General features: G+C 38.4%; 1 protein-coding gene across 8 annotated transcripts in view; it reads right to left on the bottom strand.

The window, feature by feature from the left end:
• nrxn2b (neurexin 2b) overlaps positions 1 to 27,926 on the bottom strand; it is a 1,247,190-nt gene that overhangs the window by 81,434 nt on the left and 1,137,830 nt on the right. For all 8 annotated transcript variants that reach the window (XM_038268483.1, XM_038268482.1, XM_038268476.1 and 5 more), the window contains one exon: positions 19,070 to 19,241. In XM_038268483.1, coding sequence (XP_038124411.1) covers positions 19,070 to 19,241 — 172 coding nt within the window. The remainder of the gene's footprint in view (positions 1 to 19,069; positions 19,242 to 27,926) is intronic.

Below are 27,926 nucleotides of genomic sequence, written 5' to 3'. Positions count from 1 at the left end.
TCTGAGATGTAAGAACATCTTAGTGGCTAAGCTGGAAGAGGCGTCGCTGACCTCACCGCCGCAAAGACTCTCTCCTCTGTGAATCCACCAAGCTCGTCTTTCTACCTTCCTGTTTTTTAAATATCCGGCTTTAATGTTGGATTGGTCCTTCAAATGCCCTTCAGAGTGTAAACAGGGAACAGCAAATTCTAAGTAATTCCACTTTCCGTTTGTGCCTCATCACTTGCTTTAAGTGCTGCCTTATTCTACCCAACCGTACAAATCTGAATGTATGGATATTTTATATAAATAACAACTAAATTAAAAGATTCAAATGGTATTGGCAGAGGTGGCACACTTAGAAACACTTGTACACCCTGACGGACAAGCAGGAATAGCAAACGTTTCTTAAGAGGAATGATTAAAGGCTTCCCCCAAAATTGTTAAATTAAACACAGGAATATTAAATTAAATTAAATTCTGTTTATTTATATAGCTCAAGAGAGTTTACCAGATCATAGAGTCAAATTGTTTCAAAGTTTTCTATTTGAGGAAAACGAGTTGATTGAATCGACTCATTGACTCTAAGGCAATCCCTCACACTAAGCATGCTTGTAGCGACAGTGGAGAGGAAAAACTCCCTTTAAACAGGAAGAAACCTCCAGCAGAACCAGGCTCAGAGTGAGCGGCCATCTGCCCAGACGGAATGGGGTTCAAGGAGACAGAAGGAGACACACAGAAATACTATAAAAGGCGGCCCCATCCAGGAAACACACAGCCAGCCAGTCACAGCCAGAGAAACAGGACTACACTGAAAAACAGGCCGATCTCCAACATCTACAAACAAAGGTTTGATTTCTTAAGAGAATTATCTGTCAGATTGGCATATCAGGACATGTTGTGCAGAGTTTCATTAAAAATAAAGTTGGATAAGGAGGAAACGGGTAAGGAGACTAAAGGAGAACAGAGTGTGTCAGCCTGAAATAAACAAAATGTTGAAGAAATGAGAAAAGAGCTAGAACCCAATAGATCCTTCATATGTTCACCTGTATGCTGGGAGCTTTGCTTCAGACTTTATCTACATACATATTAGCAGAACATTGTTATTCAACATTTGATAAAAACTCGGTTTCTTGTGTTCCTGGCTGCTGAACAAGACTTTCCAAGGCATGCTCGGGTATAATTGTGGAGGAAAAGTCCATCCTGCATCTATGGAGTGAATATTGCCCCATTATTGTTGTAAGCAAAAAAAAAAAAAAATTGTAAATGGAAATTTGAAAAAGAAAAAAAAATGCAATCCAGGAATGAAACTGGTTTTAAGAGAAACTTTGTTTTTTTTTAGTTGTATTTTTTATTTAATATTTCCACATTTCTTTCATGTTTTATGTTTGAAATTCTGTTTTTTAAATTTCTTCTTTTTGGTTTTAGATTTCGTTTTTTTATGTCTTAGATAAAAAAAAAAAAAGTCATTTGTTTTCAAATTGCACTTTACAGATAACATTTACTTTACCTCTGATGGCGAGCTTTCCTCTGTGGTGAGGCACACATTACCAGTCATTGTGATGGCCAAACCCATGGCCACATCTTAAGTCTGGACTATACATGCACCTTTATTTATTTAATCCATACACATACTTTAGTTTGCAATAAAACTTTATTATTAATTCAAATGCATGTGTTCTATTTGTAAGCCCGCACATTTAGTTCACTGTATTTGTTTGCACTCATTCATATTTCTGTTTTTGTCACTAATCTCTTACCTATGGAGCCTAGAAGTTTGGCCAGACAAAAGATGGCAGCTAGGTAGTGATGTTATGAGATGAGCCGAGGCTTCGAGGCGTGTGTCGAGTAATGGAGGGGGCGTTTCCCTGAAGCGCGTGTCGAGGCGTGATTCATTTAGAGGAGGGGCCAAAATTGATGACGTCCGAGGCCTCGTTACCGTGCTACCACGTGACCGCTTCGGGAAGCGGTTCAGGAAGCGCAAGAATTTTGAAAGTCATCTAAACAGCCTCAGTGTTCAGTCAAGATGTGGGAGTTTGGAGGAGAGATGCTCTCAGCTGGATAAAGCTTGGATAGATTCTAATAATAGATTGGAAAAACAACCAATCTAGTTGCTAATTTGGTTAGAATAAACAATGTAATGATCGAAATTTGACCAATCCACCGGACAAAAAACGGTGCACCTTAAATTATAGTTCTAAGAAATTTTACACTTAAAAAATCTTACAAAAGATTTTATTATACACACCAACGATTAATCATTTCAAGGGAAATTAAAAGGGGAAAAAAAGAAAAACAGTTGCAAAAAAAAAAAAAAAAATCACAATTTTATTACAAACTGTAGTTCTGCACTCCACCAGTAGGTGGTGACATGTTCACATGAAGCCTCATGAACTGTGGGGATCGTTGAAGCAATTTGGCCAAACGGATGAATGCCTCATGAGGCTTCATCTCACCATCACTATAGCTAGGGTTCAGATCTGCTAAATGCAGGTGGGGGAAATTGGACTGTTCCATCAGCTGCAGCTTAAAGGGGGAATTTAAATTTTCCTTTTCTAATTTTCCTTTTCTAATTTTTTGCATCTTTCACTGAGGATTTGTTTGCAGTTGGTGTGTTTTCATTTTTCTAAGATATAAGTTGTTTTTTTTTTTTTGCCAAACCTAACTGTACTGCCAATGTTTGTAATTTGTGGTTGTTTGTTTAGTTTGAATTCACCCTATTGAGTTAATGGTCTAATCAGCCAGTGTATATATACCCTTGTGTGTCATTTCTTTGTTAGGTCAGTTATGTTTGTTTATGCAGCCAGTTAGTTTGGGCACAGTTTGCTTGAGTAAAATTTTCTCTTTTTTGGGTAAAAAAAAACAAAACAAAAAAAGCAATTTTTGAATTAATTCCTGTGACTCCTCATGCTTTTCATCTCAGTCCCTCACAGTCATTTTAACATTTTAACTGGTCAATGTGTGCGTCAAGAGAAATAAAGAGAATCTGGTCTATATAGCACAATTAAAAAAAATGAAATATGTTAAATCTGTGTCGCTGGGATTTGAATTAAAAATGCCACTGAAATTTAAATGTTGTATGTTTGTACTGTTTCAGTGTTAAAATATATTCAGAACACATTTTTGACCTAAAAAAAATTCATTGTCATTATTTCTACAGAGTTGAAATTTCATTTGTTATTTTCTCTACAAGCCAAAAATTCACATTAAAGTGATTACATTTTCAATACTTATTTTTCAGTTTAATTTTTGAGTATCAAAAAAATCTGCATATAAAAAATTCAACCTTTCAAAATTCAAACTCAATATTTTCAGCCTCCTGAGATTCAACTGGCTCTATTTCACTGTCTTAAATTCAGTGTAAAAAGGGAAGGGTTACTTCAGGTCACAGACATTAGCAATGGATTGTGGCGTCCAACACCCAGCAAATCCCGTTACGTTTTCTTAGTCACGTGACGTGACGCTTGTGGCGGAAAACCAGCATGACGGAGGATCATGCAAGCTAACGCTAACTCAACTAAAGAAAAATGAAAGTAATAAACTCACCGTTGAGTTAGCGTTAGCTTGCATGACCGGCTTTACTTCCATAGATTTTGATAAAAAAGAACTGAAAATATAAAATCTGTAAAAAAAAAATAAAAATAAAAAGATTGATTACAGAAAATAGATATGAAATAAAATCTGACTTGACTTGATTCACTCCACGGATTGAACAGTTAGCCTTGACAACCTCTGGCCATTGCTGTAAAGCTGTACGGCTAAAGCTGGTTACAAAACGGGCAGGGGTGGGATGGGGGGTTTACAATAAAATCATCACTGTTATGGCCGTCCATGTTTGTGTCATTGTCGCTTTATGAGTTATTCAATGTGAAATGAGGGTAAGCGTTCCTTTAAAGGCTGAAGCAAAGCTCCCAGCATACAGGTTAACCTCTTCAGGGTTCTAGCTCTGTTCTCATTTCTTCAACTTATCATTTATCCATTTCAGGTTGCCACACTGTTCTCCTTTAGTCTTTTACCAGTTTCCTCCTTATCCAACTTTATTTTTAATAAAACCCTGCACAGCATGTCCCGATATGCCAAGCTGTCAGATAATCGCTCTTAAGAAATCACCTTGTTAGTGTAAAATACTATTTTATGCCAATCAAACCGCATTATGTGACATTTTTATGGGTTTAACAAAAGAGACGGAAACAAATTATGTGTTTCTGTGACAGGCTGCAACAAAGTGCCTAAAGATATCATTTAAGATGGCTTCCTGTAAGTCGTTTGTTATGAGCAGAGAATAGTCGGGTTCATCTGTTCCTCTGAAAACTTATTTGCCTCTATGAAGAACAGGTTGGTTTTAAGTGGTTTGAAAGAGGAAAAAGAAAAAAAACAGACGAGGGAAATTAAGGAACGCGACAAGAAATATGGTGGAAAAGCCTTTGCTCTGCAGCTCTGGTTGGGAGATGAAGATAAGAATATTAATTCTGCTTGATATGTGGTTTAATAGTAATGCACAATAATAACTGGACATCAAAGTTGACCATTGAGAAACCATTTCTCCTTTGGAGCTCTGCTCCTCTGCTGGTGTGTTTCTGGAGCAGCTTTGGAAAGGGCAGCTGGCTTCTTGAAAGAGTGCGATTAATGCTGCTGGCAGCCCCTTACTCACCAACACTGACCTTCCCTCTAAGTGTTTGAGGGCCAGAGCCAAGTGGGAGGGGTCCTGAAGATCTAAAATAAAGCCAAATTTTGTAGACACAGCTTTGGCCTAACAGGGAGGATGCATGAGAGCCTTTAGTTCCCTCCTGTAGCTGCAGCTTTGTCTGTTATTGAGCAGAATTCACAATAAAACACCACAGCAAACAATAAGAGGGAAATTAAATGAGTCAGATGTCTAATTGAGAGATTGCAAGAATATGATCCATTTAAAGTTGCTCACCTTGCATTCATATCAACCCATAAAGTAGATCTCATTCCTTTTTAATACACCTTTAGTTAATCAGTGTATTGTTTGGAAAGATTAAACCAACTATTCTGTTTAATAATCCTGTTTGTTATATAGAAATATAGCTAGGAGAAAATATGTGAAAAATGCAGGAATATTGTTTTCAGCCTTCAATTTTAAGAATTTATGCTGATTCAGGGCAGATCAAAAACCATTTTATTTTAGGAATTCGAACTTTTGAGCATTTCTAAATAATGCTGTGATACTTTTATATATTCTGGTTGGATTATTGAAACATAAATCTGATAAAAATCTAAAAGATCTCTCTCCTATCCTGGCTTCTCTTCATTGGCTTCCACTTAAATCCAGAATAGAATTTAAAATCCTCCTTCTCACATATTAAGCCTTAAATAACCAAGCTCTGTTTTATATCAGAGCTATGATTGTTCCTTATGTTCCTTCGCTCTCAATCTGCAGGTTTACTAGTGGTTCCCAGAATTTCTAAAAGTAGAATGGGAGGCAGATCTTTTAGTTATCAGGATCCTCTCCTGTGGAACCAACTACTAGTTTCAGTCCGTGAGGCAGACACCCTGTCTACTTTTAGGGCTAGGCTTAAAACTTTCCTTTTTGATAACGCTTCTAGTTAGAGTGGCTCAGGTTATCCTGAGCTATCTCTATAGCTATGCTGCTATAGGCTTAGACTGCTGGAGGACATACGGACCCCTATTTCATCATTCTGCTTCATTCTATTCTCTCACACTGCAGAATCTGTTAGTTCAATTAGAGTCCTGCACGGGTCGAGTTCTACCAACCCGCACCCGCACGAACCCGTTAGGATGACTACCGAATCCGACCTGTCACGCGGATATCTTCAATTCAACATTCAACCCGCCTGCACTAAAAAAATATCCGCCCAACCCCCGACCCGTTTATTTTTATTTATGTATTTTTCACCCGCAAAAGAGCATTTTAGCGGGTGACCCATCGGGGACCCGCGGGTACCCTACCTGTTGCAGGACTCTAAGTTCAATCTCTAACGTTCTGCTCTCTGCTTTTTCTCAAAGTAGCTTCATCTGGTCTCTACCTGTTTGGCTGTGACTCCATTATGTTTATAGATGTTGGAACTTGGCCTGTTTTGCAGTATAGTCCTATTATTCTGACTGTGACTAACTGGATGTGCTCTCTTCATCCTTTGACATGGGAGCTGGCGCGGAGCTTGTCTGCCTGGCTGTGTGTTTCCTGGACGGGACCACCTCTGGAGCTGGTTTACAGTTGCATTTTGTATCTCTGCTTCTGTCTTCTTGAACCCCAGTCAGCCTCAGCAGATGGCCGCTCGGTTCTGATGGAGGTTTGTTCCTTTTAAAAGGTCGTTTTTTCTTCTCCACTGTTGCTACAAGCATGCCTAATGTGTGGGATTGCCTTTGAATCAATGAGTTAATGCAATCAACTGGTTTTCTTCTGATAGAAACCTTTAAACCAATCTGACTGTATAATCTGGTTGAATTGTCTCCATAAAGTGCCTTGAGATGACATGTGTTGTTAATTGGTGCTATACAGTATAAATAAACTTAACTGAATTCCAAGGTTTGAGACCTTGGAAACCAAGTCCAGTGTATTGTTTTTTAAACTTTTACGGAATGACTAAGACTATGACTATGACCTGGATGAGTGACAATCTTCATCAGCAAACTTAATTGAACTGATTTGGATTAGATAAATTAAAAGTACTGTAATTGACATGACAGTTAAAACAACTATAAAGAAAAATATTCAGCCCGCCACCCTTCCAAATGTGTTCCTATTTTTTTATTCTTTTATCTTTGTTTGTGTTTTTTTCCTATCAGGAACAAACTTAGCTGAAGTAGAATAAATTGAAATCTTAAATTGCCTGAGTTAGGAATAATTTTAGACTTTACACAATATTATTCAAACTTGTTGGCAACCTTCCTGAGAATGTGCAAAGGTCTTCATGGCAGTAGCATAAACCCACACTGAAAAGTTTTGACCAATCTTAATTTCAGCACATTTATATAAACTGAATAAAAACTGTCTAATAAAACTTTCTATTTCTGACCTTGTAAACACTGCTCAGAGCCAATGATCGACTTACTGATTACCCAAAAATGTAATTTTTTTTACCCCTTAGAGTGAAGACACAATGAACTCTTTGTATTCCCTTGATTAATTAGTCAATAAATATCAAGGATCTGATTGTTCCTTATGTTCCTAACAGAGCACATCATTCCCAATCTACAGGTTTACTAGTGGTTCCTAGAATTTCTAAAAGTAGAATAGGAGGCAGACCTTTAAGTTATCAGGCTCCTCTCCTGTGGAACCAACTACAGGTTTTAGCCTGTGAGGCAGACACCCTGTCTACTTTTAAGGCAAGGCTTCAATTTTGATAAAGCTTATGCTTAGAGTGGCTAAGGTTATGCTGCTATAGGCTTAGTCCGCTGGAGGACATAGAGACCACTTTTCATCATTCTGCCTCATTTTTCTCCAACCCCTGACTTTGTTCTCTCCGATGTTTTTTTCTCATGGTAGCTTCATTTCACTGGTTCTGTTTATCTTGAATCAAAATATTAGCTTGGCTGCTGCCATCAGCAACTCCATTTATGGATTAAAGGGTTGGGTATATTTTTCAGGGTTTTGTCCCGTACTCTCCTAAACATAGCTACGCACTCACTATGTACTGTGACTAACTTTATGTGCTTCCTTTTATGCTTTTTTTGAATGAAAATTGTCTCAGAGCTGCTTAACCCTTTAAAGCCCAATCCAAGAATAAACCAAAACAGAAAATTACTTTTTTCTGGTTTGAATTTCTTATTTGGCCTTTTAACAAAATAAGTAAAAAGAAAAAACAGAAATACATTTTTGATATTAATAATTTATTACTATGCGATAAGTCAAGATTATTTTTGCGTAGTCTTCTACTGGCTGTTATCAGGTATATCTGATTGTGTACAATATGATTTTGAGCAAAGTTTTTACCATTAAATTATGCAAAAAGTGTCAGATGCAAAACATTTCAGAAACCGTATGTATCAAATATGATACATTTGGCATTACAGGGTTAACTGTTCTTTACTAAACTGAACCACCTATGGAGCTGGTTTTCTGTTACCTTTTCTAGCATATAAAAGATTTATGGATCAGCGCTTCCATGTTCCTCTCATTTGTCTGCTTCTCTATCCTTAAACACCCAGGCAGCTTCGGCAGAAGGCCACTCACACTGACCCTGGTTCTGCTGAAAGTTTTCTCTCCACTGTCACTGTTTGCATGCACGATGTGAGGGATTGCTGTAGCGTCAACAACATAATGTAAGCGACAGTCCACTGTTGTTACATGTTCAACCAGGAGAAGAAAAATCTGATAAATTAATGACTGGATGACAAATGCTTTAGATAGCAAACTTTTGATCAATCTAACTGGATGATCTGATTGAATCGTCTCTATAAAGAGCCTTCAGATAACATGTGACAAGTATAAATAAAGTGAATTGTATTGAATGATTGTTTTTCATGGTAGTTTCCTGAGAATCCTGTGAAAATTAGCTGTGCAACTGAAAACAAAAACAAAAAACAAACAAAAAACAGTAGCGTTTTGACTCTGAACATTGACTCAGCTGCTTTGTTGTTCTGAATTGTGGATCTGTAAATAATCACTCTCTTTGATCTATTGGAAAGGACTATTCTTAAAGAATAAAAGAAAATTGTGTGTGAAATTGCACTATTATCATGTTCTAGGGAAGCACCGCTGACATCTGCCTGCTTATCAGCGCCCGCTTTGCTGAGCTCAGGGTGATGCGGAGCTGCTTTTATCGAGCCCGATCTGCCATTTTGCGAATATGAGAGGTAGGGTCCGCCACTAACTGTTGCTGCTGGAGCCACTGGGGACACCTGACATATGGAATTAGCTGCCCCAGCGGTCCCCTCCGACACTCTTCGTCTGTTCTCTGTCTGTCAAACGCACGCATCCGTATGCACACCAAAATTAAGGCAAAAAAACCCTCCTGATATGTAGCCAACGCGTTGTGTGATGCATGCTGTCAGGCACATGCACTGTCACAGGGGGGATCAGACAATGACTAGACCCAGACTCCCTCAGGACAGCAAACATCACTTCGCGGGACATCAGACGAAGTGTTGCTTTGCCATTGAATGTGCTTGACCCGTGATGACCGTGTTTGCTGTCAACATGTTGTCTCACCACATCATCTGCTTACAAATGTGGACCCTAAAAGAAATTCTTTTGAGGAAAACTATGCAACTGGCTTTGAATCTGACAAACACAAGGAAGTGAGGACATCTATTTACATAAGTGTCTGTGAAAAAAATGGTAATTTATTGCCGTCTTTTTTTGTCTCATTTCTTTTACCTCTGAAAGCCTTGTCCTCTGCTTATCCTCTGGGACTATTTATTCTACTCAAGCCTAGACCAAAAAAAAAACCTTGTAACTTAAAGTATGTGCAAAATATTAACAATGACATGGAATCCCAATGAGACTGCCTGATGAAGGCTATAACAGCCCCTCTGGGCGAGAAGATTAAACAGGAACAAGCATGTCCTTGTTTTTTAAGGGATTAGACAAATTTGGAACCTGTTATACAAAAGTTTACTCCTGGTTGAAGGTATCTTTCATGTCAACCTCTCAAATCTGCTTCCAAAGAGACAAGGACAGCATTGGAACAATACTGCATACAGAAAACAAAACAGGTCCAGCCTTCTGGTACGGAGGTTTTTGCATTTTGATGTCTAGAGCGTTAGAAAAATGTCAAAGGTGTCCAATATGGATCATAGGAACATTTTTTCTGTTAGTTTAATCTCTAACGTTCTGCTCTCTCTGCTTTTCCTCAGAGTAGCTTTGCCTCGTCTGTTCTTCTTTGGCTGTGACTCCATCCTGGAGAGAAATATCAGCTGTGCTGCTGCCATCAACACCCTTGTTTATAGATGTTGGAGCTTGGCCTGTTTTCCAGTGTAGTCCTGTTTCTCTGACCGTGACTAACTGGATGTGCTCTCTTCATCCTCTGAAATGGGAGCTGGCTCAGAGCTCGTCTGCCTGGCTGTGTGTTTCCTGGACGGCGTCGCCTTTTACAGTTGCTTTTTGTGTCTCTGCTTCCGTCTCCTTGAACCCCAGTCGGCTTCAGCAGATGGCCGCTCACACTGAGCCTGGTTCTGCTGGAGGTTTCTTCCTGTTAAAATGGAGTTTTTCCTCTCCACTGTCGCTACAAGCATGCTTAGTGTGAGGGATTGTATTTGAGTCAAAGAGTCAATGCAATCAACTGGTTTTCCTTAGATAGAACAGTTTGAATCAATTTGACTGTATGAGCTGGTTGAACTGTAAAGTGCCTTGAGATGACTTGTGTTGTGAATTTGGCGCTATAGAAATAAACTGAATTGAATTGAATTTTTTGCATTACAGAAGATCCTTTCAGTTTACAAAGCATGTTTGTTTTGTATAGCTCTATGCTTTTGCCATCAGCTTGAGATTTCTTCTGTTGAATTACTGTAGGTCTAGGCTAACATTATGAACCCTAGATATTAATTAATGAATTAGTGTTTCAAGCTCAACACTTTGGATTTGTTTTTGAGGAATCTTAATTTAAGGACAAAAAAGGAGGTTGCTATTTTTGTGTCATAGGAGGCACGTAATAAAGCTTTCTCTCTGGGCTATCCGGTAACATTTGGGTTTAAAAAGAGAATACTGCATCAGGCTAACAGATACCCAGTATCAACCCCAAAGTTAATATCTACTGTAAACCTTCCAGTATGCAATGAAGTAAAGGGCTATTTCCCTCTTTCATTTGTTTTATTGAATGAAAATTGAGCTAGCTAACGGCTGTCTTAGCATTAACTCATGCATACATGTGCCATAATGCATACAGACAGTAATATATATTCAATAGGTTTAATGATTCTAGTTACATACGGTATGAGACGCCTGGAGCACTTTAAGGCCCATACAGGCTTTGCTCTTGATGCGTATATTATTGACCCATATAATGTTGTTGCTAACGTCGATGAAAACCATTAGAAATGTGTTTTCGCTTCTCACTCCAGTGGAAAGTCCAACCAGAGATGTGAACAGAGTGGGATTTTTAAAATGCAATTTGAAAAAATAGGCATTTGTAAAACTCAATCCAAAAAAAAGAAATTAGAGAAGAAAAATAAAAAAAATATGGAATCTTTTTTTTTTAACTAAATGATTTTATTTATTTATTTTATTTTTTATTTTTTTATTTTTTTTATAAAATAAAAAAATATATATATAGAATCTGAATTTTTTTTTTAAACAAAAACACAGGAAAAAGCAAAGTTACTCTCAAAGTTCTTCTTAAAGTTTTATTTCAGAATTGCACTTATTTTCAAATTTCCATCTGCAAAACATGTTTATTTATTTTAAACAATAATGGAGCAAAATTTACTCCATAGTTCTCCATAAAGTTGCAACTTTAGAATAGCTAAAAATTTATTCTCTTTTGGGGTTGTTGCTTGTATGATAAGTTTAGGGTCTTTTTATTTCATACTGCAGATAGTCTTTTACCACTTTTACTGCTTAGCTACGACTGTTAAAGTTTTTTTCACTTATTTTCAGAGGGATTTCTGTGGGACTTTAATAGAGAGGAACTGACAAAGATTGCTGAGCACTAAAAATATGTTGCAGAAAAATAGTTATGGGAAAAATGTTGGGATAGAATTAGGTAAAAAATGTAGTTTAAGTGGAAGTTGTGACACTGCCTAAGGTGTCATCCTTTAATTTGCTGGAGGATTCAGTAAGTCAGTGTTTGCTCTTTCATGTGTCTTTGAACTACGCACAACAAAAAAGGGAAGTTAAAGCAGCGAAAAGCTGCAGGAGAAGATGGTGCCCTGCACTGGAAGGTTTGAGACAGCAAGCACATTTGGATAAAGCTTCTGCTTTGTTCAATTGGAAGCAGGGATCTGAAAGGGTTGGACTGACTCCACAAAGTCAAAAGATAAAGTTAATGAAAAAGGATAAATAGTTTTTTAACATGGAGTCTTGCTGTGAATCTCACTGATGGCACAGTGACAATTGGGTGTGATTTGGTTATTTTGGCTCAGTAGGATGTTTTAACTGAAGAGTTTAAGTGACTGTGAGGGTTATGCTAAGGTTAAAGCTGAAATACTGAATGCATATGATTTAACTAGTGTAGCAAATCTTCTATTGTTTTATGGATATGAACTGGAAATAAAAAATGAGAGAAACCTCACCTACACTGCAAAAACAATCTAGAAATGAGTAAAAATGTCTTAAATGAAGTGTATTTAGCCTTAATTTGAGTAGGTGATCTGCCAATGGGATGAGTATTTTTAGTCTTGAAATAAGATAATTAGATAAAATTTACTTGAAATCAGACAATTAACTTTTTTTTCTTATTTTAAATGTAAATTGTCTTTTTACATTGGCAAACTGTCTCTTTCCTCCTCAATTCAAAAACAAATGTGCTTATTTTAAGAAAAATTGACTTATCTTGATTTTTTCAAGTGTAGATTAGCGGCATGCAGTTATTCAAATTAGTTTAATTTTCATTGCAGACAAAAACATTATTATACTGCTTCAGGAAAAAAAATGTATATTCCGATTTTTTAACATAAGTTTGCTCTTATTTAGGAATGTTTTGAGATCAATGTATGTTAGATCCTTTTTTAGAGTAAGAATTCATGTGGATTGTGGTCCTTGTTGTTGAAATTAAACACATAAAGAATAAAGAGGCAGAACTGTTCACCTGGAAGGAAGGAAATAACTCATGGTTGGTATTAAAGTCCAGTGCTAGACAAAACGGTTTTCATTACTGAAGATTTACAAACCATAGAAAGAGTTGGGAATAACTTTCACTTTGTGTGTGCCTAAAATCAAGTACTTTTTGTATAAATTTGAATATTGTACTGATATTTTTTAAGTGTAAGGAGCCATAGAAGTTCAGTGACTTTTAGCAGCAGTGGTAGAATGTGAGTTTTTTTATTTATTTAAATAATTTGATCATATTTATTTACATTTAAACCATCATTTGTTATTTTCTCTGTGATTGATTTATTATTTCCCAACCTCCATGTTTCAAAGAAATTCATATTTTTCTGAAAGAAAATGTTTGTTTTTTTTGTGTTAATTTTTCCAATTTAATGAAAACTACCTTGAGGTCCAATTAATCGTATTTTCAATCAAATAATCATAAATTTCTTTATAAACGAAAATCCCTAACATAATATTTATTTAGAATGTTTAAACCTATTTGAAATAATCAGCAGATTGTTTAATGAAAACATTTTATTTAATTTGATGGCAGTGAGACCATGTCAAAGCAAAGTTTTGGTTTTGGCTGCAGGCTTAGCTGGTGATTTTGTTAATATACAGTGGAAATGCATTTTCTGTTCAATAGGATTTACAAATCCCATCTAACCAAGTCTTATATCTCACCAAAACACTTTTTTATTCTTGTTTTGAGATTGATAAACTAATCAAAGATTATTATTATTCAGATTATTAACCTTCTTTTGAGAATATTCTATCCAAAATAATTACAATTATCTGATACATGATTTAAGATGGTAAAATTTGGTTACATGGACATATTTTGCAGCATACAGATGGTTTCTTTAGAGCTTTAAGTTTATATGGTACCCAGACTTTAACAAACCCTGTAATTATTGACAAAGCATAAATTCTGTACTTTGCTGTTATGTCAGCTGTAGAAAACCTTGATTTCGATACTCCATGAATGGAAAAGCTTAATTAGTGAAGTGTGATGTTAAAGTCCCAAATATAATCTTTCACAATATATATTTTTCATTCATCCTAGTTTCAGTTTTACCCCTTTTACATCTGTAATATTGTCTGATAAAGATTTCCTGATACCAATGCTGATTATTTTCTGTGTAACAGATCCCAGATATGTGCAGCTGATATTTTTGGGCCAATTCTTTAGATTTTGCTTTTACTTTTTCCATTTAAACGATGAAAAATATCTATGTTTACAAAAGCTACACAGGTTTCAGTTTAAATAAAAAATTATTTGTTATTAACAAATCAAGCAAAACATCAACGATTTTAAGCAAATGGAGGGGAGAGTCAATGCATGCCCTGTTATGATCATTACCCTAATAGCTGACCTAAATGCTAATTTTGCTCACCTGCCTAACTCTGCCCGGTTACCATTTATCACTCATCTTATCCGCCTGCTCCTGCTGCTTTATATACGGCTCATTCAAAGCTATCAGGGACAGATCATTGTTGCTTAGATTACTGATGTGTTTTTGAGTTTTACTTTGAGTTTGAATTTTGGATCATTTATGAGGCCATAGTTCATATTCTCGTTCTCGGAGGCCTGTGGTGAGAGGGGTTTTTCAGTAGGGGTGTAAATAATAATCGTTTTGTATCGATGCATCGATCCAACAGCCGACGATCCGATGCATCGATATCAGAGATGGGAAGTAACGAAGTACAAATACTTCGTTACTGTACTCAAGTAACTTTTTTCTGATATTTTTACTTTACTTTACTACTTATTTTTATGGCGACTTTTTACTTCTACTCCTTACATTTTTACACAAATATCTGTACTTTCTACTCCTTACATTTTAAAAATTGTTTCGTTACTTTAGTTTTGAATCATTTCAAAGGAGTTCCCGTTATTATTTTTCACGTCATCAATACCAAATTCAATCTAATTGGATGGGAATCTACGTTGCATTTGACGCACCACTACAAGATGAATCGACAGATTCGGCGGTATTCATTGGCGGCAAATCATTGCAGCTTGGTGGCGGTGGCGTTAGCATAGTAGTATGGACGACGAGATGATTGAAAATGAACACAACGGAGATCTAGTCCTATTGGCAGACATCCATTTAAAATGTAGGCAACAGCATGAAAAAAGTGGTTTCTACTTTTACTTTTATACTTTAAGTAAATTTACAAGCCTGTACTTTGTTACTTTTACTTGAGTAAAGAAGTTTAATCAGTACTTCCACTTTTACCAGAGTATTTTTTAACACAAGTATCTGTACTTTTGCTCGAGTACAGAAAGTGAGTACTTTTGCCATCTCTGATCGATATGTCCGCAAGAGTATCTATTCATGTTTTTTTTCCCTCCGGTCTATTTTTATCCATTTGCTCCTGGACGTAATTCTCCCTCCTGTGCTGCGGTGGCGCTATACCTATTTTGCCCTCCTACCTCGCTTCCTGGTTATGCTCTTACAGCAGTGTGTTTCAGTGAGCTTGACACAGGCATTTTCGATTTATGCTAAATATTGAAGCGTGGTCTGTGCTACATGCTGTGGGTCTAGATACGGCCGAGGCAGCGAGGAAGTGGGGGCGAGTTTAGTCCGACGACGGAGGGACATGAGGGCCAAAAAGAGCAGAGATCCAGGTGGAAAAAGGGTCCCAGCTTTCTCGCGCACCTCGCTCTTCTAGCGGGTCAAACTTCAGAGTTGTTTTCCGCAATTTCAGTCATGAAAACAAAACAAGCCGGCCTCCTGTCTGCGACACTGTTTGCCGTCTGCTACAATTTGGGAGAGGTGCAGCGAGCGTCTGCGGAGGGGGCGGAGACGTCTGGAGCCGAGGTATGGAATTGCACTGATTTTGTGCAGTATTTTTTGATGCAAGGCCATTCAGAATCTATAACACAGGGGTATTATTATTTTTCAGTGAATGAGGTTTTAATAGGGATAAGTGGAGTGCAACGTCTCTACTTCTGTTATTTTCTGTAGGTTTTTTTTCTCAAAAAAAAATGCAGAACGATATTACAGCTTTCATTGATTTATTTCCAATTTGAAACATTGTCTAGCCTGTAAAGTGTAAAAAAAAAAAACAATAAAATTAACCAATTAATCAAATCGAATGGTGGTGTATTCTTGAGTATCGAAAATAATCGAATCGTTGGGTCAGGAAATCGATACTGAATCGAATCGCCATGATGGGTGTGATTTACACCCCTAGTTTTTAGTATTTCGTAGAGTTCCTGATCATTTCGAGTTTTAGTGTACCGTAGTTTTCCTGTTATCATGCCTTGTTCTGCCTCTCTACTACTGAGCTTGCCATTTTCCATCCAAATGTTCTGCCTGAACTCTCTGTGGACTCCTGGAACACTCGACCTGACTGTTCCTGTTCTGATCGGAACCCCTGACCGAGCTACGGACTGCTGGATCTCTGAGCCTATCTGTTCTGAACTGTTTCTCTGACCTAGCTCAGATTCAGGCTTCTTCACTGGGGCTGCAGCCTCTGATTCACTCTGAGAGGTGCCCGACTCAACTCATTGCCACTCCATCGGCTGGATCCTGCCTCACTCTTAGTAGTTGGACTGAACTGTTGAACCAGGTACTGTAAGGGACTCACATGGATAATCATCTTGGTCACTTATCTGTCTTTCTCTCTAACCAGAGTTGCAACTAATGCCCCCGCCTCTCCCTACAGCCGCTGAAGATCCACAGCACTGCGTTCTGATTTTAATAAACGCTTTTAATTTTCCCACTGTCTGTCTCTCCTTCAATATTGGGTTATACATTCTCAGTCTCTTGACATGTCCTCTACATGATTTCAAGGTGTGGCTGTTGAGAGCACTTCGGTCAATATGCGCACGTATCGGCAGGTGCTGATACAAGAAAAAAATTATATCAGCTAAAAATATCAGGCAGCTGATGTGTCGGTCCATCCGTAATCTATACCCTAAGTCGTTCATGTTGTGCTCCAGAGCTGATTCCTGGGCTGTCACGTCTTGGTTGTAGTTAAGAGGACCCAAAGTGCATAGGCAGAGAGGCTGAGGTGAATTATTGTAGTTTTAATAAAAAAAACACTAATAACAGAGGCAAAATCCTAAAATCCAACTAAAATGTAACTCAGACCAGAACCACGGAGACATCAAGAGAAACGTGCACAAGGAGCCAGGGAGAGACGAGGTGAGAGGACAACGGCGACGACAGGACCAACAACAACAAGGAACCAACAAGGAGTGACTGCAGAGGGAGAGTATATGTAGCTGACAGACAAAGGCAGGGCTAACGAGCTGACAAGGAGCAGGTGTGAGGAGACAACAAGGGAGCCAAGGGTAAAGGAAAACACACAAGAGGGCAACAGAGGAAAACAGAAAACCAGAGAACTAACATAAATCTAGAAACTACAACAAAATAGGAAAATATTATAACAAAATAAAACAAAATAAAACTAGAAAACAAGGAGTAAAGTAAAGCACAACAGAACCAAGACCATGACACGGGCAAGAACTTTAGTGTCAAAAGTTTGTCTATATTCTGTGATCATTTGCATCAAGATCTAGATACTGAAATAAAAACCCTAGCTGAATAATTCCTCAATAAAGAGACATTCGATAAAACAGTTGGAGGTTTATGAAACTATAGAGCAGCTTAAATCCTTTTTTGTAGCAGTAACGTCTTTGACTGTTTTTTGTAGAAGCTAAAAGGATTCATCTTTTGGAGAATTTCTTCACCTTGTGTTATGTATCATCTTATTCCAGAGCTTGCTTCTCCTTCCACCCCTTTTGGCGCACCTCATTTGTCACCAAGGAAGTCTCCAAATGCCCTCCACTTTTTATTGCATCCTAGCCTCATCCAAGACTCCCTATTCTGTAAAAAAATCTCTTTTCACCAGAATACTACAGAGCCAGAAAGTGAAGACAATAGTCTTCCCCAAAAAGCTACACTGAATGAATCACAGCACATCCGATCTCTTCCCGTAGTCCTCATAACCTTCTCAAACTTCATTTAAGCCCCGAACACCCGCCGGGCACACGCTAAACTCAGCTGATAAACTAACAAACCAAAACAAAATGACAGCCTTCAGTTGTTGATCAACGGAGGAAAAGGAAAGGCGCGTTTGATGAGGACAAGTGCAGCGGCAGGGGAGGGCGGAAAGGGAAAAGGAATGAAAAGAATACATTATGTTCTGTGCATTCATGTTTCTTGATGAAATGAAAACCCCGATCTGGATGATGACACTAAGTTGTTGGTGTTAACAGGCTGCTTCTGCTGTTCCCTCTATGAGCAGCTTGTGCTATCTTTGGAGCATGTGCTGTGGTGAAAAGGGCTGCATTTCCATCATAATAACAAGTGAAAAGAGTGAACTGTCACAAGGCGCTTCCTCCTCTGGCTCTGATGCATGCCCCTCAGTCTGGCCTCGCTGCGCTGATGGATGAGCAACAGAGTGCGTCTCTCAATGCCAAAACTGAACCCCCAAATATGGGATCACTGCTGTCTTTTTAGCTCCATAGTTCATGTCAAGAAGAAGAAACAAATCACGGGTAGAGTCGCAGCGTTTGAATAATGCCGTTACAAGAAAGGCACTTTTAGATAATGGAGATGAAAGGTGATATTGACGGGGCTGTGAGGAAAGGGAGAAAAAAAATCTAATTTTGTATTCAGGCCACTTAGATTCAACATCATCATTAATGTAGGCTGAGAGTCCAGCACACCCTGGTGTTTACCATATGCAAACTCAAGCTGGGAACAAAAACAAGACATGCTTTCCTTTGAACAACCACGTACAAGTGGGTGGGGTGGGGGACAGTGAAGAGAGAAATTTACTCTGAGCTTCTGAATCACGAGAAACAGGCAAAAAAATTCCGGCAGGACTAGAAAAGCGTGATTATGTCTTAACGACTGGTGTGGGAATTAACACACTGCCTGTGGTGACTCATAGGGTGTTTGCTCTCATTTAAATGTCGTATTTAAAGAAAAAAAATTGAGCTTTTCTATGTAGAGAAGCCAAAGCAGAGACGTCACCTTGTACTTTCACAGGATAAAAAGTTTTTCTTCCTTGAAGATATTGCTCAGCATCCTGCTTGGGATATTAGTATTCCGTTGACCTCCATCCATTCCTGGCTCTACAGTGCCACTGGCTACAACGGTAGACTAACTGCACAGAGCTGATGCTCTTAGATTGAAGATTACTTGCCTCAGGAAGGCTTTTTGGTTCTTCCTGCCTTTTGGACCAGAACCTAACTTAATCGGTTTGAATAAAAACAAGCATTCTCTAGGGTCACAAAGAAAGAAAAAGTCAAATTAAAACCGCAAGATGAGGTTATAACTGTTTTATCAAGCTCCTTGTTTCTCTCTCCACTGTCTTCCTCCGACTTGTGAGCAAAATTCACCACAGTTCTGATTCAAGTAAAGCCCAGAACAGGGGCCCGGGGCCTACCTGAGGGGAAACGCTCGATGACGGGCTGGTTGTCCACCTGCAGTGTGGCGTTGCCGCCACTGCGTGTGAATCGCACCACATGGTACTTTCCGTCGCTCACCATCACCGCGCTCTCCTCAATGGTGATGTCGTCCGTTCCCACGTTGAAGATCACGCCGACCTTTCCCCGTTCCTGCAAACAGAGAACAAAGCAAGCTTGGTTAGAAGAGAGAGGCCGATTATCAAAGCATTATAACACAAATATAGAAATCTCCTTTAAAGGTATTTGAACGTTTGTGTTGAATCTAGATTCTCTTCCCTTTTATTTAGAAATCAAGACAGATTGTTTCTTCTTGGTTGTGATTGCTAAACATATCAGATTCTGTTTGGACTGGACCTAGATTATCTTAAGAATTTGTTATCGGAACAGTTGTTTGATCCAGAACAGGGTTTGCTTGAGTGCGCAGTTTTCGGTCACACCTGCACAAAGTTCCAAACGAAGAGCGTAATAAAATTTATTTAAAGTGAACTAAACATGGCAGGTGTGAACATTCCCAACAAGTCAGTTAGTAAACAGATGCTCAACTACAGTGAATAATATCATGAGTTAATTTACATTTTTTACAGTACAGTAGCAGCCATTCAAAATGGCCTTTCCCAGTCAAATGGCAGCCCACTTCCCTGTGACTCCCAGCAAAATCCCCTCCAACTTCAAGCCACTGGATTAACTCCATCCTTCTCCTGGGCATGAACATTTTTATACTCTGACTACACCCTTTCGATGAATTACAGGGTCTGACAGGGAAAAGGTAACCTGACTCCGCCAGACGGATTTGCTCCGCATATCCATCTGAAAACCTTCCGTTGAAGTAATTTTGGGAAGGGGCGAAAATACTGGTTAGCTGATTGGCCTATGTTGGTGATAGACGGGCCAAATAAACCAATCAGATCAACAAAGCATATGACGTACAAACAGAGCGTCGATGAAGAGGAGCCAATTGATAGATCAAACTCTTCCCGAAACCAGTCGGAAGAAGAGCAAAAACATCTTTTCCTCTGAGAAAAGCCTCCAGAGCAGTGTTTTGCCCTTTATTCAGTGAAGAAATACTCTGTAATTCCGATAAAACTTGCTCGATAGCCACGCTAACGCTAGTTTCATCGGCTAAAGCCGCCATGTTCTTTAGACTGAACTGTCGTGCTTCTCGTTGTGTCACACCTCAACCCGCCTCAAAGCCAACGCTGATTGGACGTTCGTTTGGTGAACGGCTCCAATTTTCCAATTCTTTAACGGAGAGTCTCCAGACTGATCTGCGAGTAAAACCTTGAAAGCTCGCGAGATCAGGATGGTCTCACGAGGCTAGGGAGAAGGTGCTTCTCTTTAGATCTTAATGTCCACAAATTCTGACAGGAAGAATATTTTAGTACAAAGATTGATGTTTAAAAAGGAAATGTAGGAGACCAGCCAAGGGCCCATAAAGGAAATAGGGGAAATTTTGAATGGCTACTACTGTAGACTAATGTTTTTTGTTTATTCTCTAAACTGGTCTGACATAAAAAGGGATTCAGGTTGGGAGGAAATACAAGTGGCAAAGGTTCATGGGCTTCAAATCTCCCCCGGGAACGACATGTCAAGGGCTTAAGGCCTCCATAAACAGGTTGTGGGCTCCACCCTTGTAGCACCACTGTTGCCCAAAATTATGTCTTTTTTCAGTGAGAAACAAGATTTCCAAAGAAACCCAAATGGTTGACACGTGTTACAGTTTTACTCTCTGCCACCTTGAACATCCTTGATTTGAACCTTTTAGAGGACACCACAGGTTTAAAGGTTTTACATTAAAACATAACTTCACTTGGCCTTATTGTAAATGGACATAAGAAGACATATTGAAACAATCAAAGAGGTCAAGGTATGTGTTAAAGACACAAAACTGTATTGTCTGCATAAAAACAAAACGATTAGGTATGAATGCAAATAGTAAAGTACAGGCCTGTATTTATTATGGCTGTCATCATATATGGGATAGCTTTACTTTTTTATTCTCTTGGGCTCAGTAGTCTCATTGGATGTCCTACTGCATGTTTCTTCATTTGGCAAAAATAATCACTGTCAGGACTCATGTCTGTCTGTTTGTGTTTTCTGTGTTTGTCTCCCTTCCTCCACCAGGAGGCGCCTGGTTCTGATGGTTACTTCGTTAACGGAGTGTTCTTAAGCTGCTGACTGCCACTACCTCGACGCCAGAGTGTTTGCCAGTTTTGGGTACTCTAGCCAAGCTGAGTTTTGCTGAGTCAAACTGAGTTCTTGTCAACCTGAGTTTTAACATTGTTTGTCTTATGCCTCTCGGCAGGAAGTCATCCTGCTAACTAGATTTTTTCGAACCTTCTCTCCCTGGAAGGATCAACTGAGCTACAAACTGAGCTGGGGTTCAAACTGGAGGTCTGGATCCACTTTCCCCAAGATATCGTTTGAGCTTCGCACTGAGAAAGGGATTAATCTCCACTACGACCCGTTCAAGTACCGCAGGAAATCTGAGTGGCAGTCAGTTTTCTCCATTCACCTTTTAACAACCGCATTCTGGGGTAATCCCTGTTCCGCCCTCCACCGAATCAGACAAACGCTGGAACAACAGCATACAGACTGGAGTCAAAGATTCAACAACTTCTCTGGAAACGTGAGTCAGCAACCAAATCCTCTTCTCCAAGTTCACGAGTCAAATTTCCCACTGAGCCTGAACTAACCGCTGTGTCTTCCCCTCACTTTTCAGTTCCGGTTGAGCAGTGTTCAGAGCAACACTTCTCTCTGAATTTTCTCTTCAATAAAACCTGTTAAACCTTTTCCCTGGTCTCCCTGTTTGGTCTTCTGCATTTGGATCTGAACCTTAGTAAAATCATGATAATCACATCCAGAGAGATGTCTCTATGAGCATCAGATCTCATTCACCTCAACTTGGTCAAAAGAGACAATAAACTGAGGACTGAGGCACCTTTAGTATTCATCTTTTGGCCCACCCTCCTCCCCTTTCCCATTTATTAGTGTTGACAGCCGCCCACTGCTCTGAGTTTATTACAGTCAACCGCCTACTCTACTCTTTCCTCCCGCCAGTTCTCTCCTCTGCCTCCATGGCTCCTGTCCTTAGTCCCAGGAAAGGTCAAAGCCATTTACAGGCTGGCAGAAAGCCACAGAAGAAGGGTGAGGGAGGGAAACAGAGCACATACGAGACAACAGCACAGCAGAGACACGGCCTGTCTGCCAGTAATTCCTCTGATGCCGTTTTGCCCCGCTTAAACTCGAAGATTCTGCTCGGGTTGCTCCTGTCCAAACCACAGAGAAAAGCGCTTCCTGGCCGTCAGTGCAGGTCGAGATCATTTGCAGACGGGGTCGCCTTTGCATGCTGTTCTCTACTCTAATGCAGAAACAACTGTATTGATTCCATTATCTCATTAGCTATGTGCATTTATTTTGCTGCTTCACATATGCTAAGAAGGGGTGAAAGCGTTTGCTTGCAGCAATATTTCATTATTCATAGCTGATTAAGAGTTTTTAAAAAAGACAATAAAACACTAGAATGTCAGCAGAACTGGAAATAGCTAGATCATAAAGTAAATAAGTACAGAGGTGATAGGGTAAGGTGATGATTAGTATAATTGGCTGGATATATGGCCTGCTAAAGTTCTCAATGGTGCTCAGACAGCATGGTTCAGTCTGAGAGCAGAATAGATGTTAGATTAAAGCAGGAAAAAAAGGACTCCCCTTTCTCGGACATGGACACCAGATTCAGATGAGCTTCCCTCAGTGGTGCTTGATGGACTACCACTCAGATGATCTCATCGTGCAAAGAGACTCGAATGGCAAAGTGCTTCCACCTTCTTAGGTGCCTAATGAATTGATTCGTGTTACATCACAGTCCTCACAGGCTTTCTGCCCACTTTTAATATACATTCCCAAATCATCCATTTTTTTTAAGCACACACGACTGATAGCTCAACCATAGCAAAAACTACCGCAACCTTTTAGATACTGCATCAGGAAAAATCTGTCTGAATGGAAATGCCGCAATCATCTCCATTAGGTCCCCACACAGGGAGACCATAATAACAACACCTTTGCTTTTGCTTAGAGAATTAATTCAATTTCACAGAGCAAAAACAGAATGAATCTGTGCTATTAAGACTGAAAAGCAGAGAGGAGAGTGAATTTTCATGATATTTACACAGAGATTAGCATTTGTGTTCCGCTACATTAGGGTTCTTCTCTATGCTGGGGGAATGCATCGAGCCCATAACAATGAAAAGCCTCAGGGAAGCAGTGCTTTTTTGGAAAAAAAAAAAAAAAAAATGATGATTTTAGTGATGCAGTAATGACATTTTAATGGCCATTTCCCTTAAGCGAACATATCTCTAGACACAGAAGTGCGGGGTGGGGGGGGGGGGCTACTGAACGACTGGGTGCAGTCAAGCCTGCATCACTGAAGTGAAAGGAGTCCAGGAAACCTAAAATAAGGCCGGGCTGCTCTTTGAACACCACCACTTCTCAGCTACTGCTTAGCAGTCCTTAATCTGCTGGAGCTGTCAGCCAGTGTCAGGAGCCGGGCTCTCCCATTTCTACTCTTTTATCTGGAGGTTAGTTTGTCTGGCTTTTCTTTCCGAGGGTCAGTCAAAGGTGTAGTTAGGGCTTTCTTCTTTTTTTGTTGCATGCTGCTCCTTTTCAATCATATCAAATCTGCATCTCCAAGAAGATGGCATCTTTTTGAGTTAAAGCTTTAGTTAAACATTTATAGTGGTAAGAGGAAAGAGAAAGAAAGATAGATAGATTAGTAAACAATTCAGTTTCAGACAATTTTTTATTTATTGTTGTAGCTTAAAGTTAGAGAAAAAAGGATTTTAATCTGAGAACAAAAATGAAATGGGGATATCAATTGCAGTATTTTCCAAAGAACTTATATCTCTATCAACTGTGTTTTTTCTTTTCCAAAAAGAAAAAAAACAGCCAATTTCAGTGTTTTTTGGGGATTTTATGCAATGGATCATCACAAAGTAGACCATTGTTTTAGAGGAATTGGATAAAGATAAATAGTTCTACTTTTGTTGGAATGAAATAGCAAGAAGTGAGGCATGAGCTTTACATATTGTTAGAAATATTTTATTTATACTCCGTTTGTGTTTCATGGATTGTGTTCTAATGAACTATTATGATGTATAATGTCTGATTCATCTTTTATTAACTCTTGCTTAAAATTGTTCCAGATAAAGGTCATGCAACAGACGGGTTGTGAAGGAGGCCTGAACATCCTCTATCACATGTTTCTTCTAAACATGTGTTCTTGGAACAATTCAATTGTAAAACAACAACATGCTTTGTTTTAACATATGTGCTGAGGTTTAAAGTAAGATCCTTTTGTTTCCCTTTCCTTTTAGTTAAACCTCAGCTGGTGTAATTAGGGACATCCCCTTTTCATAAATAAATAGCAAGGAGAAAGCTGACGACTGCAGAGTGGGGTGGAGATTGTAAACTCTGCAGTCTCCTTCCTATTCTCCTCGCGAGTAACTAAATTAATTCTCTCTGTGCTTTCTTTCTTTCCCTGTATGTATGTATGATATTTTAGGTGCTTAGACCTGACACATATACACTGATACCCTTTTCATAAAAGTCTGTCAAACTAACAATAATCTTAGTAAATCATCAGTAAATAAAGTGAAAATGTGTTTTACTTCATTTTAGAACAAATCAAACCCTTTTTTGAAGGCCTCAAATGTTTGTTTGAGAAAATTATAAATTAAATAGCAACATGTAGAAAAACAGACAGCTCAAAAAGAAAGATGTAGACATTTACAGGATCCCTCATTTGAAAACGCAGGGCTTCTGGTACAATAGCAAACCTACTAATAGTGCATTCACAGCGAATGCAGTTTTCACATCCAGAGCGATCTACTTAGATGTTATCATTATGTAGCAGGTGGCAAAAGGAGAGCTGCAAGGGGAAGCAAGGCGAAGGATGGGATTCTAGCGATGTGAAAAGCATGTTTTTGGTAATTACAGCAAAACGAAAGTTATGCCAAACCTGCAAAGGTTGTAAAGCAAAAGGAATTTATATGTATTTTCATTTTGCAACAGCCAATTAGAATAGGCTGTGAATAGGTATAAAAAGCGCAAAAGTTTTTGAAGTGAAGAACACTCTGAAAAGGTTTGTATGCAGCTACTAAAATAAAGGCAGTTTTAATTTAGCTCCATAGAGGATCTTGGCCTGCTGCCCCCTCTCTCTAGCTGACTGCTCCAAATTGCTGCCATTCTCCAGCTATTCGCTAACTGGGGGGGTCAGAATGCGAAAACACTAACCTTAACAGCCAGGGATACAACAAAAGGGTTTAGAACATGCTGGAAAGGCCCAGTCTAAATCCTACGATGGAATATTAGGGACAGGCTAGATATTTTTTTTCTTCTATTTTGAGAATAATGTTGTAACATTATGAGAATAAAGTCGTAAAATTACAAAATGAAGTCATCAAACTACAACCTGTTTCAGAAAGAAAGATTTGAGCTCCGACCAGCAGATGACGGCTCACCACCATACAGCAACCTGAGTCCACTTAGACATCCTGCCCAATTTGATGGTGGTGCCAAAAGATTTCCTTATTTGTCAAACCGATGCAAAAGTATAACTTCACATAATGGTTGACATTCCTCATTTTAGGGAAGAAAGTGCTGTAGTGTTGTAGGAGCTGTCAACTTGCTTCTCATCATTTTACGACTTTATTCTCATAATTTTCGACTTTATTGTCATAATGTTACGACTTTATTCTCATAATGTTATGACTTTATTCTCGTAATTTTATGGCTATTCTCGTAATTTTATGGCTATTCTCGTTGCGACTTTATTCTCGTAATGTTACGACTTTGTTCTCATAATTCTATGCCTCTATTCTCGTGATGTTATGACTTTATTCTTGAATTTTAGGACTTTCTTCTTATAATTTTATGACTTTATTCTCGTAATTTTCGACTTTATTGTCAGAATGTTATGACTTTATTCGCGTAATTTTATGGCTATTCTCGTTGTGACTTTATTCTCGTAATGTTACGACTTTATTCTCATAATTCTATGCCTCTATTCTCGTAATGTTACGATTTTATTCTTGAATTTTAGGACTTTATTCTCATAATTTTACGACTTTATTTTCGTAATTTTCGACTTTATTGTCATAATGTTATGACTTTATTCTCGTAATTTTATGGCTATTCTGGTTGCGACTTTATTCTCGTAATGTTACGACTTTATTCTCATAATTCTATGCCTCTATTCTTGTAATGTTACGACTTTATTCTTGAATTTTAGGACTTTATTTTTATAATTTTATGACTTTATTCTCGTAATTTTTCGACTTTATTGTCATAATGTTATGACTTTATTCGCGTAATTTTATGGCTATTCTCGTTGCGACTTTATTCTCGTAATGTTACGACTTTATTCTTGAATTTTAGGACTTTATTCTTATAATTTTACGACTTTATTCTCGTAATTTTCGACTTTATTGTCATAATGTTATGACTTTATTCTCGTAATTTTATGGCTATTCTCGTTGCGACTTTATTCTTGTAATGTTACGACTTTATTCTCATAATTCTATGCCTCTATTCTCGTAATGTTACATCTTTTTTCTTGAATTTTAGGACTTTATTCTTATAATTTTACGACTTTATTCTCGTAATTTTTGACTTTATTCTCATAATGTAATGACTTTATTCTCGTAATTTTATGGCTATTCTCGTTGCGACTTTATTCTTGTAATGTTACAACTTTATTCTCATAATTCTATGCCTCTATTCTCGTAATGTTATGACTTTATTCTTGAATTTTAGGACTTTATTCTCATAATTTCACAACTTAATTCTCGTAATTTTCGACTTTATTTTCATAATGTTATGAATTTATTCTCGTAATTTTATGGCTATTCTCGTTGCGACTTTATTCTCGTAATGTTACGACTTTATTCTCATAATTCTATGCCTCTATTCTCGTAATGTTACAACTTTATTCTTGAAATAGAAGGAAAAAAAATCTCTAGCTTGGCCCTAATACCCCAGTGTAAAATTCATACTTCAACAAGACAAGAAAAAGATAAAAAATCACATATGCTTTCTATAAAATCTATTTGAACAAGACAAACAGATGAAACTGTCAAACAGCCAAAATTACACTAAAAGGAAGCTCAAGACTCTGGGGACCTGTTTAAAATTGCACACTTCCCGTTTCATTTTGTCATTTAATAATCATTTATAATTTCTTCCTGCACTACTTTGCGTTTATAACAACAAAAAAATGTAAAACTATGGTGTGTATTCTTAACCAAATCAGTGTTGTTCTTTTCACAATGTCCTCCACTGCGTTGATTGTTTCTTTTCTCCGTGATTTGTTTTCTTTTCACACCAAATGTCTACCCATCAGTTTCCTAAGGTTCCATCTGTCCTTCCATCAGATTTACCCCACCTATTTTTTTTCCTCTCCCAAAGGCAAACTAAATTAGCTCTGGATTTCTGCTGTGGCTTCCACGGCAGAGTAAGAGCAGCACTGGAATACGGAGAGCGTTTCCTTCTGAAATATTTCAACATGACCTTGCAGCAAGCAAGAGTGCGTCGAGGTAAACGCAGCCGTCGAGAGGGGAATGAGAATGAGGCAGAGACTGCAGTGGGCGTGCGTCTGTATGTGTGTGTATCAGGGTTATCTGGCAGCCTCGGAGAGCTCTCCCTCGCTGATCATTGCGAGCAGAAAAGGACGCAAAAGGGAGGAGGAGCAGACAGAGACACTGTGCGATACAAGGACAGAGGAAACCTTGATGGTCCTCTGGGGCCTTAAGGTGCTTTGAGATCAAAGCCCCTTTTGAACAC

Source organism: Cyprinodon tularosa, unplaced genomic scaffold (genome assembly GCF_016077235.1).
Source record: "Cyprinodon tularosa strain WSP-4 unplaced genomic scaffold, ASM1607723v1 ctg70, whole genome shotgun sequence".
Lineage (NCBI taxonomy): Eukaryota > Metazoa > Chordata > Actinopteri > Cyprinodontiformes > Cyprinodontidae > Cyprinodon > Cyprinodon tularosa.
The sequence above is the reverse complement of the archived record's forward strand: the minus strand, read 5'-3'. Positions and strand labels throughout refer to the sequence as shown.